The sequence below is a fragment of the Oryctolagus cuniculus genome, chromosome 17 (assembly GCF_964237555.1).
Source record: "Oryctolagus cuniculus chromosome 17, mOryCun1.1, whole genome shotgun sequence".
In the NCBI taxonomy this organism is placed as follows: Eukaryota; Metazoa; Chordata; class Mammalia; order Lagomorpha; family Leporidae; genus Oryctolagus; species Oryctolagus cuniculus.
This window is the reverse complement of record NC_091448.1, coordinates 13,142,874-13,155,488: the sequence shown is the minus strand read 5'-3', so window position 1 is coordinate 13,155,488 and position 12,615 is coordinate 13,142,874. Positions and strand designations below refer to the sequence as shown.

Below are 12,615 nucleotides of genomic sequence, written 5' to 3'. Positions count from 1 at the left end.
AGTTCCCTGGAGTGCAAAGGACGGCGCCGTGTGTGCCCTGCGTGGCCTGCATGGCCCTCGCCCTGGGCATCTAACTGCTAAGCCCTGCTTCCTGAGGTTCTTTGCAACCGAAATCCAGCATCCGAAATCCGACACCAGCGGCCGCACTGCTATCCAGCTGCTGGCCCTGGGTGCCCCACCCTCAGGCCTCTAGAAATAGCCCCTCCTATTTTTAACACCCCTGGTCTAATCAGAGGGTTTCCAGTTTCTCCCCAAATAATCCCAGAGCTCCAAGCTGGAATGCAGAGCCTCTGGGCCCCATGGGTCGCTGCCCCTACCTCATGCCCACACCTCCTCCCACAAGCCTTCGGCACCCCCCAGGACTAGGCCAGCTTCCCTCCTTCAGGGCGGGCCCCCCGGGAATACAGGCACTCCGACGTAAGGCGTGGGGAACGAGCGAGTGTTCTGAGCGCTTTTATTTCAAACCACAGTCAGATGCTCCCTGGTGGAAAATGCTGATTCCCAGAGCTCTGGGAGGCAACGAAGGTTCTGGTGGCTGGGAAGACAGAGGGGCCGGCTTTTCACACAGGGGGCACCCAGCACCGGCATGCGCGCACGGGGTGCTCCTGGGAGGTTTACCAGGTTTACCAGGGCCCAGCTTCCCAAGGAGAACCGGCACAGCAGGGACGGCTTTGAGCCTCAGTGGAAGGCCGGGCCCCTCCAACCACCTGCCCACCTCGTCCAACCAGGACAGGGCTGGGCTCGCGTCCATTTGCCCTGTGAGCAGAGGAGCTCCGTCAGAGCCACGGAAGGGAAGCAGTCGCGGGGTGAGGCAGATGGGAACAGGGCAGGTTTGCAATTCCTGCCTCCCTTCTGGAAGGTTCTGGGCCGAGGCTCCCTGGGCGCCCCAGGAGGGCTAATGCTCGGGTTCGGCGTCCATGCAGGACTCCCAGGGGTTCTGGGGCATTCGAGGCAGGGAGAAGAGCAGCAGGGAGATACCCCCAAGGAAGAGGAGGACGAAGGCGGCGCAGGCGCAGGCAAAGGACCAGGAGTAATAGTACTCGATCCAGACGGTGTCCTCACTGTCGATCATGCGTTTCACCGACTGCCGCATCACCTCCAGCGACACGAAGAGGCAGAGGCCTGGGGACAGAGCTGGAGCGGTCAGGGTCCGGGAGCCCCTGCTGCCGCCCCCGGGCCTGCATCCCGGAGGGGCCTGCATCCCTCCCGTGGAGAAGGGGGTGACAAATGGGGGTGGTTCTAGCTACACCAGGGATGCCCCTGCCCGTCCCCAGGCATTACCACCTCCCTCAAGGGCACCTGGTCTCCGCCTTTGGTTTCTTGCACACTGGGGAGTGCTTTGAGGTTAAGTCCTTGTGGGACTTGGACAAACTGCAGGGAACGCCTCCCATGCCCCCGGGGGTTACTGAGGTGCCCCTCCCCTCACGGTCTGCTCCTGGCAGGTGCGACAAGGGGGCTGGCGGTGGGGCCCGCGGGGGAGCTGCGCTCTTACCTGCAAAGACGTAGAACATGGACGCCGGCCGCAGCAGGTAATCCCGCTTCTTCCTGAAGGCCATGAGCGCGCAGATGGTGCCCATGATGAGGAAGCCCAGGCTGAAGACGCTGATGGCGGCCGCCGAGATGCTGTACTCTGCGGGGCGAGCACCGGGGCAGCTCAGCACTGGCCGCAGGCCCCGGGGCTGCCCCGAGAGGAGACTCGCTCGCTGCAGCCCCCACGCCCGGGCAGGGTGCACCAGCTGGTGCTGGGGGGGGGAGGGGCTTGGAAGGAGGAGGCAAGCAGGACGGAAGGGGCTGGGAGGTGGTGAGCTCCTGCAGGCCTTGTCCCCTGTTCCTGCCACAATGTGGGAGGCCTTCAGGCAATGTCTCCTGGCCCGGAGGAGGGGAGTCAGGAGGGAACCCGAGCAGGGGTCGTGCCCGTCTGCCAGGTGCCCCTGGCTGGGTCGTTTCTCACCGCCCGCCCCCTTCCCACGCGGGCTCACCCTTCTGCGTGGTGAATTCGAAGATCTCCGAGCTCTCGCCTGGGTTAAAATGCCGGAAGTAGGAGCAGTTCTTCTCTGCAGAGGGAGAGAAAGGGGGTGCGCTGAGCAGAAGGAGCGCTGCCCCAAACCCGCCTGGCGCCGTGGGCACTTCCGGCTCCCCCTCGCCTCCCTGGGATGGCCGTCTGACCCTGGGGTTCCCGCGAAGCTGGGAGATCTTTGGGGAGCTAAGGTGAGCCCCATCAGGCGGCCGAGGTCACCGGAGCCCGGGCTCGGGGCGCCTGTCGGGGTGTGGCGCCCACAGCGGTTCTGGGGACCTCTGATGGTGAGTGGGGTGCGGGCGGCCAGGCACTCGGCGTCACGAGGCGGAGAAGCCCTGGGCGAACCCCAAGTCTGGGGCTGTGTTCCTGATGCCAGGCGCACGTGGGCTAGCGGAAGGTGGCCGCCCCCTCCTCTCTGCAGACCCCGCCTCGCCTCCCCCACAGGCTGCTCAGCCGCCTGACCACTGCCAGCGACGCCCTGGAAAGCAGGTGGGCGGCGGGGCCCAAACCCGGGCTGAGGGGGAGCAGAGAGGCTGGGCGCAGACCCGTGCTGGTTGGAAAGGCGACATCACGTTTGCCCCTTGGAGCTCGCCCGCAGCCAGGCAGGCATACCATAAACTCACAACGCAGCCTGCTGGCCCGCGAGCGCGCTCTGTTCTTTACCCCCCACGTCGGAAGGAGAGGCATGGTGGGGGGTATGATTTTTTAAGAAAAGCTTTTTCCTTTCCTGTGGGTCTGGGACCCTCAGTAACACGCATCTAGCTTCAGCAGCGCCCACTTTGTGAACTGCTGTTTCACTGCCGGGCCCGGGAGGACGAGGATGAGTGGGTGGGTGCCTGGGCTCTCCCCAGGTCCCACCAGAGGCGCGGCCTGAGCTGGGAGGAAGGCTTCCTCCTGCCCCGCCCCCGCCCGCTCCCCAGGACCCCGAGGTTGGAGGAGGGGTCTGCTCCAGCCGCGGGGCGCCCCGCCGGTGGCTAGCGGCTTCTATATTTAATCGCTCTGCTTTGGCACCGAGTTACCTGGGGTGTCTGATGCCAGTGGTGACGTCAGACTCGCTGCGGCTCTGTTCTCACGCGGGCACCTGCTGCTATTTTAAAGTGTAACGCAGACCTCTCGTGTGTGTGAGATGATTAGCTGCGGATTCTGGAGTCACTGCCTCACAGCGGCTCGTGCCGCAGCCCGCGTCCCCGCGGGTCTCCCTCTGGACAAAGGAACATTTCTGTTTCATTCTCCAAGGGCCAGTTGCAGTTGTCGTTGAAAACCCGCTGTGAAGAATTGACTGACTCCAGTGTGTTTTGCGGGCGGCTGCCTCCCTGACTGCACGTCAGCCTTCCGAGTGGAGGCGTGTGGGGAGAACCTGGCCCCGGGGCACGGGTGTTGGGCCCTTGTGCCTTGCACCTGTGACTTTTGCACGGGGAGCTTTGGGTGTCAGCCTCCTGCCGGGTGCTCAGGCAGGAATCAACTCAGCGGCTCCCGCACTGGGGGCCTTTGGGAGGGGTTTCTCCTTTGGGGATCCAGGTGCAATGTTCCCCCTCCCTCTTCTATTAAATGCCCTCAAACCAGGGGGGCCAGGGAGTAGAATTCCTTTTCCAGGCCTCTGGGAGCCGCAGCTACTCTCTAACGTGGCCCAAGGACAGATGAGTGACCCCGTGTCTCGGGACCTGCACCATCTCACACACACGTCTGCCCAGAGAAGCATCTGCTAAGGGCCACACCCGCTCCGCGGTCCCTGATGGCTCTCGCAGGGGAGAGGGGGAATACCAGACCCAGGCCTTAGCCAGGACAAACCAGGCCAGGCCCTGGGCAGACCCTACTGGGAGCCTGCCTTCCTGCCCCCGCCCCTCCTAGGTGAGTGGTATCTAGGACACTGAGCGCCAAGGGCCACTTGTAAAGCAAGGACATCTCGGATGGGCACTGTGTATGCCACTTGGTCACAGGTAGGGTTTGGGGGAGAGGGGACAGGGCTTGGGCCGAGTCCCACAGGCCCCAGTGCCAGGGTGACAGGAACCGTGTGTCTACTCCGGTCTCTTCTGTCTCTGCGGGTGGCCTGTGGTGAAGTGTTGGGGGTGGGGCCTTTCTTATTCAAGGGTCTAAAAAACTGCGGGGTGGGTTACTCTTCAAAAACTACGGCCTCAGCCAGACTTGACAGGAGGATGAAGTGGTCTGGATGAAGGCGTTGTTAGCTAATGCAGCATCAAACATAAATCCAATTTCAAAGAACCAGGAGTAGGGCAGAAGGCACGCATAGCTCCAAGCTGAACGTGAGTTAACAGGGATCCTCCCGTGGGAGTTGGAGCCGCTCGCAGGATGATGGGAGGCTGAGACTATCCGCATTCCAAGTGGCTGGCTGATGGAGGCTTGAATATATCAAAAGTAATTTGTTGATTCTTGCAAAACTCTAGGGGACTCGAGCTTTAGGCACGGGAAGAGACTTCTTACTTGCACTGATGCCGGTATTAGCTTCAGCTTTTCCTGTAAAAGCCGTGCTATCGGCTCCCAGTAGTGGAGTCTACGTGTCACGCCTCTGCCATGCCTCCAATTGAAGTGGGCTGGAGAAACCTCTGAGACCCAGTCCTGGAACTAGAGAGCCTTGCTCTTCTACAGGGCGGATTCTAGCTGTGGGCAGGCCAGCAGCGTGGGCTCACAGCAACTCCCGAAACGGGCTCAGTAGCCTCGTGCCCCAGCCCCTGCCCCCAGCCTGGAAGGGAAGGTGGACCAAGAGGGAGATGAGGCCCTGGGGCAGGTGAAGAAAGCAGCCCCATACCTGGCCCCTGCGCGGGGGATGGCCTCTCACAGGCTCACTTGGGCTTTCAGACACAGTCTCTCCTGACCACTGACTGCTCCTCACGGAGGCCCTGGAGCGGACCTCGGATTTCCCCTTGTGTGGAAGCCCTTCCCCAGCTCTCTGGAGGGCAGTGGAGAAGTGGGATTCCACCCAGCTCCTATCCTCACACCCTCCAGCCTGCCATGGTTCAGTGGAGCCTTAGGGAGTCTCCTCCGTAAGACCAGCTCCTGGTCCAGCTGCCCCCAAACCACGCCGTTCCCAAAGCATGGGTCGGCAGCTTCTGGAAGCTGTCTCTAGGTACGGAGGAGGGCACAGGAGGAGCCTGGATAGAAGGGGGCTCTGGGTTCAGGGCTTGGGTACTGAAGCTTTTCCCAGGGGAGACCATGCTCAGCCTCACCGTTCCTGCCTGTGGAGTGAGAACCTTGTACGGCACTGCAAGGTATTGACTGAGAAGGTGAATGCCAGGGACCGATGCCCCAAGTATGGATTCTGGCTGCTCTGCTCATTAACCACGTGACCTTGCTCGAGTTACCCAACCTCTCCATGCCTCACTTCCTTCATCTGTGAGATGGGGTGATGATGATAGCCTGGAACTCGTGGAGGTTTTAGTGAGGATTCTATCAGGCACCACAGTTGTGTATCATTAACAACAGGGACACATTCTAAGAAATGTGTTGACAGGTGCTTTTGTCATTGTTCAGGCATGGTAGAGTTTACTTAGATGAACTAAGCTGGCCGTGATGTTACTAGGTGATATAAACTGATGGGACCATCATCACATACTCCTGTTAAACCACACGTGATTGTGAATGTAGGTAACTCACAGCAGTGTTTGCACATGACACTACATTTGCATGCCTTTATTGTTGTTGCTGCTGTGAATAAGAAATAGATGAGAGACTTATGAATTCGCTCCAGAGAGCAGTGGTCCCACGAAAGTTCTGTTGGGAAGGAAGCAGACACCCACTGCCTTCTGGTCTCCATGGCCTCCGGGGGAAATCAGCTGTTTATCTTATCGCGCGTCCCTGTTACGTGGTTATTTGTTCCTTTCTGTTTTCACGATTCTTTATCTTTCAAAGTTTATTCTGTGTCTAGGTGTTGAGATCTTCAAGTTTATCCTATTTGGAGTGCACTGAGCTTCATGCATTTGTACATTAGCATTTTTCACCCACTTTGGGGAATTTTGGGTCATTAATTTTCATGTAATATCTCTCCATCTCCCTCTCCGTCTCTGTCTCCCTCTCTTTCCTCCTCTTCCTCTCCCTCTCTCCCTTTCTCCCCCTCTCCCCCCTCTCCTTCACCCTCTTCCTCTTCCTCTCCCTTTCTCTCTCCCTCTCCCTCCCCCTCTCCACCACCCTGTTCTTCTGGAACTCCTATTGTACGTAGATTGGTGTACAAAGTGGGTGAAAAATGTTATTGTACCTTGATGGTGTCCCATAAGTCTCTGAGGCTCTGCTCATGTTTCCTCCATCTGTTCCTTAGAATGGCTAATCCCGATTGACCTGTCTTCCAGTTCCCTGATTCTTTTTGCCTTCTCAGATCTATTGAGCCCTCCTAATGGATTCTGCACTTCAGCTATTACAACTTTCAGCTCCAGAATTTTCATTTAGCCCTTTAAGAATAATTTATGCCTCTTTATTGATATTCTCTGTTTCATGAGACATTATTCTCATCTTTAGGTCTTTAGCTATTGTTTCTTTTAGCTTTCAATATATTTAAAGTAGCTGCTTTAAAAATCTTCGGCTAGGGGCTGTGGTGCCGACTTCCCATGTAGGTGCCAATTTCGGTCCCAGCTACCCCTCTTCTGACCCAGCTCTCTGCTTATGGCCTGGAAAAGCAGTAGAAGATGGCCCAAGTGCTTGGGTCCCTGCACCCACATGGGAGACCTAGAAGAGGCTCCTGGCTCCTGGCTTCAGATCGGCCAAGCTCAGGCCATTGTGGCCTTTTGGGGAGTGAACCAGTGGATGGAAGAACTCTTTTTCTTTGTCTCTCCCTCTCTCTGTCTGTAACTCTGCCTCTCCAATAAATAAATAAATCTTTTAAAAAAAATCTTTGTACAGCAATTTCTGAGCTTCCTAAGGGATCTATTGGCTCCTGCTCCTCGCTCCCCCCCAACATGGAGCCCCTACCATTTCAGTTCTTTGCCTGTCCATATTTCCTGCGTTGAGCCTTTATTACTGCTTATTGTTGTTTAGTGACTTCTGGACTAATTTTGTGAACTCTGTATTCTTTGTTGTGTCTGACAACTGAAATGTCTGTCTCATTAGCTTAGTGGCCAGTTAACAGAGATTTCTTAAATGCTTAGGACCAGGATCTCTCCCAGTCTACTGAGGGGCCCTGAGCACATGTTAGGGATGCCGGGGGCCCTCAGCTAAGCAGTCTACATCTCTGCTTTAGACTCCATTTCTACTTGCACAGAGCCTCAAGATAAGGCAGGGGTGAGAGCTTAGGACCTCAGGTCTCTCCTGAGCCTGTTGGCAGCACCGTGCATGCACAAGGCCTTCGAGGTGCCCAGGAATATGTTGGAACTTTCCAAAGCTGCCAACGGACATCATATCCTCCAGCGTTTGGGCTATCCCATTATTAGCACCAACTGTTTTGTGCTGTCTCAAGAAGCCATGATGTTACACAGTTGGCTCCAGTTGTTTTCAACAAATGCTCCCTGGGAGAAAGATTGGTGGCACTGGAGAGCTCAGAGCCAGGTCAGATAGAGGCGATTTGTAAGTGGGGACTTGCAGGGAGCCACAGGACAGGTCGCACAATGACCGCTCTGAAAACAGAGCCGTAAAAGAAAGCTGGCCATTTGTCCCCCTCAGTGGCTGTTGGGCTGCTATGTTGGTGATGACTGTGAGATGTTGAAGCCACGGCAGACCTGGGGAGGGTGCGTGGGAATGGGCAAGTCTCTGTTCCTCCTGAGCTTCCCTTGTTTTTCTGGAATTCTGTGAGATTTGGTTAATGTCCAGTGTCCTGTCAATTTTTGCCAGAATCCTCATGGCTTTTATGGGGAAGATTTGGGGGCAGGCATGCCTTACTCTGTCCTATTTTTCTGACGTCATTTCAAGTGAATTTAGGAAAAGCATTCACAACAATACATGCACACAGTGCTACGTTTGCGTGCCTTTGTTGTTGCTTTGGTTAATAACAAATAAATGAGAGATGTATGAACTCGCTCCAGAAAACGGTGGTCCCGAGGAGATTAAGGAAGGTAAAGGTACATTGGGAAGGAAGCAGACATCTGTTTGCAAAAGAGGAAAAAGGCCGGGGGGACATGCTTGGGAGGATTATTGGAGGGAAGGCAGTGCTGAGTGCCGCAAGTGCATGATTCACGCCTGGGGCGGGGGCGGCGTGGAGAGGCCAAAGAGATGGACGCTGCTCAGGCTCAAGGCCAAGTGTCGGTCCCCTGGGGCTGGCCTGGTCACCTCTGGCCAGTCTGTCTCTTCCTTGTGTGGACTCTGCCCGCTGCCCTGCTCATCGGCTCTGACTTTAAAAGGCAGATGGCTCCAAGGACAGCAGCTAGGACCATGACAGTGTCCCTGGAGGAGCCGCCTCGCCCTGCCCCGCCCTGCCCTGCCCAAGGGAGTTGGCTGGAGGAGGCGTGTGTTTACGGGCGTGCTCAGCGGTGGCCGAGGGCATGAGCATCTGCGCTATGCGATAGCCCATGAGCACATGCCCACGCCTGTCAAAGCTCCCAGCCCTGGACTCAGCGTTTCCAAGACAGCTGAGGATTTACGAGTCCTCTGCACGCCCCCCGGGGGCACGCGGGGCAGGGGATCCCTGGAGCAAGTGGCAGGGGGAGGAAAGGGCGGCATGGGGCTAGGGGCTGGGCAGACTGCAAGACCTCTGGGGGCTCAGCGCCACCCGCCTTAAAGGACGCCCTTTCTGAACACGCATGTCAGGTGGGACGGTGTCACTCACAGCCTGGCCGGCTGCCGCCTTGGAGGGACCTTGGTGAGCTCTGGGAGGGATCGTGTGTGGCTGAGACCAAGTCTCCTGTTTTATAGAAGAGGCAGCAGGAGGAGCTGAGCTGGGCTTTGTCTGCCCAGAAGCCTCCTCTAGGGAGCAGGCGGCTAGCGCGTGACTGGGGCCCAGGCCTCCGCTCCCCGCACAGCACCCGCTGCCCTGGCACACGCTCTGCTCACTGGAACTCCGTGGGCCCCACACGTGCAGAACCGACACTCTTCCCAGGGATCTGTCTTGCTCACGCCCCACGTCCTGGACCGAGGGCTCACCTGCAGCGTGTGGCTGGGTGACACTGTGGGACAGGGGACACTTTGGAATCTGAGAGAGCTGAGTTCAGGGGGCCCCTCCGGGAGGTCTGTGGGCTCCCACGAGCAGGCAGCCGGCTTGCATGCTGCCACATCCCACTTTCCAGGGGTGCAGCCTGCACAGTCACACCCACCCCAGAAGCGCCCCACACCCTGCGGCCGCCTACCTGAAACGCTTTGTCGCCGGAAACTAGGAGCCCTGCCTTTTCATTCTGCAGGAGGCACTGCAGACCCTGGAGCTGGCCCTGTTTGCACCCTTGCCTGGGCACTGAGCAATGAACCTGCCGGGCTGGGGGCACACGGCCACCCAGCCTGGGGACATGGGCTGTGACCCCTGCTGAGCCAGAGGCCCTGGTCTGGTGGACCTGCGTCTTCGTCCTGGGCCTCTTGTCCCATCTGTGCAGCTGTCTGCTCTGGGCGCATGGCCCCATGTTCTAATAGCTGGAAACGTAAGCCCTCCGTACATGGCCGTGCCATGCGCAGCTCTGTCTGCCCTGGGCAGGGAGGGCTGGGGTGCTGCTTGGACCCGAGGCAGAGAAACCTGCCTTTTTTCCCACGGGCACCTCTTCCGGGGCACCTGCGACAGGCAGGAGGCAGAGAGGGGACAGGGCATGGATACGTTACCCCCAGGCAGGGTGATGGGTCCGCAGCTCCTGTCCTCGCCCAGGGCGATGCGCTTGGTGCAAATCCGCCACAGGCCGAAGTGGGCGGCCTCGCAGGTGGTGTTGTGGTTCTCCATGTGGGGGCTCAGCACGGCCCAGTGGTCGCTCACCACGGCCGTCATGGCCAGCACGATGCCCACCAGGATGCAGAAGAGGGTCACGCGGACCTTTGGGGCTTCCGTCGGGGACATGGCGGCTGCAGAGGGGTGGGTGCTGCAGGTAGGGTCTGGCGGCGGCGCCTGCCCGTGCAGGTGGCGGCCCGGCTAGGGTGGTGGCCGTGGCTCCGGAGCTGGGGGTGGAAGCTAAGTTTAGTGTGCCCGGCTGAGCCAGAGTGGGCCGGCCTTGGGGCTGGGAGACGCGGGCTGGGGCTGAGCAGCTGCCAGACACGTCAGGGGCCTGAGCGAGGCTTCTATTAATGCCTCCAGCAGGGCCCAGGACGGCGTCTGCTCGGGTTTCAGCGCTTTCTTCCCCTCTTGGAGCCAGGGTGGGGCAGGAGGAGGCTTTACAGAGTGACTTGGAGTGGACGGGGGCGAGGGATGGGCCACCTCGTGTCGGGTGATGCACCTGCTCTGGCTGCAGAGGTCCTGCTAAGCCAGCACAGGGCCCCCGGGGAGGCCCTGCTGCTTCCTGGTCTCACACTGGGCAAGCCAGCTGCCAAGATGGGGTCCTCATCCCGGGGAGTCAGGGGACCCAGGGTCTTGCCTAGGGACAGCCCAGGGCCCTCTGCCCAGGGCCTCTGGAGCCCCCTCCCACGCAGTGCCTGAGCCCGCACAGGAGCCCAGCCCCACCGCCCAGGCCTGGGAATCTGCATGCATGTTCCTCAGCCAACTGTGACCTCACTATGAGAACACCTCTACCTCCTCACTTCTCTTCCTGTTCCTGTCCCTGTTCAGGGCTAGGGAACGTGTGCTGGAACAACCGCCCTTAGAGACAGAGAGAGGCCCGGAGAATACAGCTGGACTCAGCGGCACCACTGTTTCTATGGAACTGCTCTGAGCGCCGCCTCCTCTTCCAGGCAGGTCATAAAGATTCCTGGCTGTATTTTCACTTACAAAGTTAAATGCAGGCCGGCGCCACGGCTCACTAGGCTAATCTTCCGCCTGCGGCGCCGGCACCCCCGGTTCTAGTCCCGGTTGGGGCACCGGATTCTGTCCTGGTTTCAGCTCTTCCAGCAGACAGTGCGGCCCAGACAGTGGGGTGGTGTGATGTGCCAGCTCCCAGTGGGATGGCGTTTGGAGGCGGGCCTTTGGGGGGTGGTCTGGTAAGAGTGGTGGCTTGGGGCCCTGATGAGAGCCCAGAGAGCTCACTTGCTTCCTCTCTGCCATCTGCAAGCCAGGAAGAGAGCCCTCACCAGAACCTGACTGTGCTGGCTCCCGGCTTCCAGAACAGCACTTGGCTGTGGTGCCCTGGGCTGGCGGCATGGCGGGCGGTGGATCCAGGATGGCTGCGTCAGCATGTTCTTCACAGACCACTGGTGGATGGGTTTGCTCTGAGCTTCGGAGGCTGAGGTCACTGAGGCTGTGAGGCACTCACTCTAGGTCCTCCCAGAACCTTCACAGATGCTTATTGAGAGGTTTGATGGATGGACAGACGGACTGAAGGCGGAGGGCAGCTGGGGCTTGAATACTTTACTTTCCCAGGGACCTGCGAAACGGCAGGTGTTTGGCCTCGTGGTTAGGACACACTGGAGCGTGTGGTTTGGAGTGTCAGCCCCACTCCTGGCTCCAGATTCCTGGTGAAGTGCACCCTGGGAGGCGACAGGAGCTGGCTCAAGTAGTTGGGTCCCCGCCACCCATGTGGGAGACCTTACTCCTGGTTTCAGCCTGGCCCCACGCCAGTAGCTGTGGGCCTTTGGGAGGTGCACCGGCAGATGGGAGCTGTCTCTCCCTTTCTCTCGAATGGACATCAGCAATGAAAAGCTAGTGAGGATGAAGTTTACTTTAAAACAAAATGAGCTGGTGCTGCGGCTCACTAGGCTAATCCTCCACCTTGCGGCGCCGGCACACCGGGTTCTAGTCCCGGTCGGGGCACCGGATTCTGTCCCGGTTGCCCCTCTTCCAGGCCAGCTCTCTGCTGTGGCCAGGAAGTGCAGTGGAGGATGGCCCAAGTGCTTGGGAGACCAGGAGAAGCACCTGGCTCCTGGCTTCGGATCAGCACGATGCGCTGGCCGCAGTGCGCTGGCCGCAGTGGCCATTGGAGGGTGAACCAATGGCAAGAAGGAAGACCTTTCTCTCTGTCTCTCTCTCTCTCACTGTCCACTCACTGTCTCTCTCACTGTCCACTCTGCCTGTAAAAAGAAAAAAAGAAGACAAAAAAAGAAACGGAAGGAGAAGAAACAGCACCTGGGGCAGAGCTTGTTCCAATGGGTCCTTGGCTGTTAGGGGCCGAGGGAGCTCTCAGTGGGACACGATTGTCTTCTGTGAGGTCAAGTTCAAAGGAAGCAGACTCCTGGGATCCACCATGGATCCACGTGGGATCCACCGTGGACACTCTTCACAGTGGAATAGCCACACTCGGCCACCTGGGAGGTGTCTGTCTGCTACTCAGAGTAAACGGGTTTTGATTTGTCCTGAGAGACTGCCTCCTCCCAGGAGGGAGCCCATTGTAACCGGGGCAGGAAAACACCACCTTCCGGAGCCGGCCTGCCCTCTGAGCTGGGCCCAGGGTTTTGCTGACCTGCTGGTCCGATTTTGAGTCGGGCTTAATTAGGTGGAGGGATGGCCTTTAGGGTTGAACCTCCAAACACTACAGAGACGAGACCTCACCCTATGGGCCCCAACCTCCAGCTGTCGTTCAATGTCGCATCAGGCTGGTGGCCCTCAATTCCACCCTCTGAGCTTCTGGGGTGACCCGGAGCTGTGCATCACTTTCCTGCTCCCAGAGGCC

The 12,615-nt window shown here is 58.7% G+C and overlaps 1 protein-coding gene across 2 annotated transcripts; it reads right to left on the bottom strand.

Annotated features, from left to right (window-relative positions):
• Positions 1-437: 437 nt before the first annotated feature.
• CACNG1 (calcium voltage-gated channel auxiliary subunit gamma 1) lies at positions 438-10,433 on the bottom strand. Of its 2 annotated transcripts, XM_008271101.4 has the most exons (5): positions 10,294-10,433; positions 9,692-10,018; positions 1,980-2,054; positions 1,493-1,630; positions 438-1,122 (listed from the first exon to the last, which is right to left on the bottom strand). In XM_008271101.4, the coding sequence occupies exons 2-5, from the start codon at positions 9,918-9,920 to the stop codon at positions 896-898; spliced, it is 669 nt and encodes a 222-aa protein (XP_008269323.1). In that variant the 5' UTR covers positions 9,921-10,018; positions 10,294-10,433; the 3' UTR covers positions 438-895.
• Between the last annotated feature and the right edge of the window lie 2,182 nt (positions 10,434-12,615).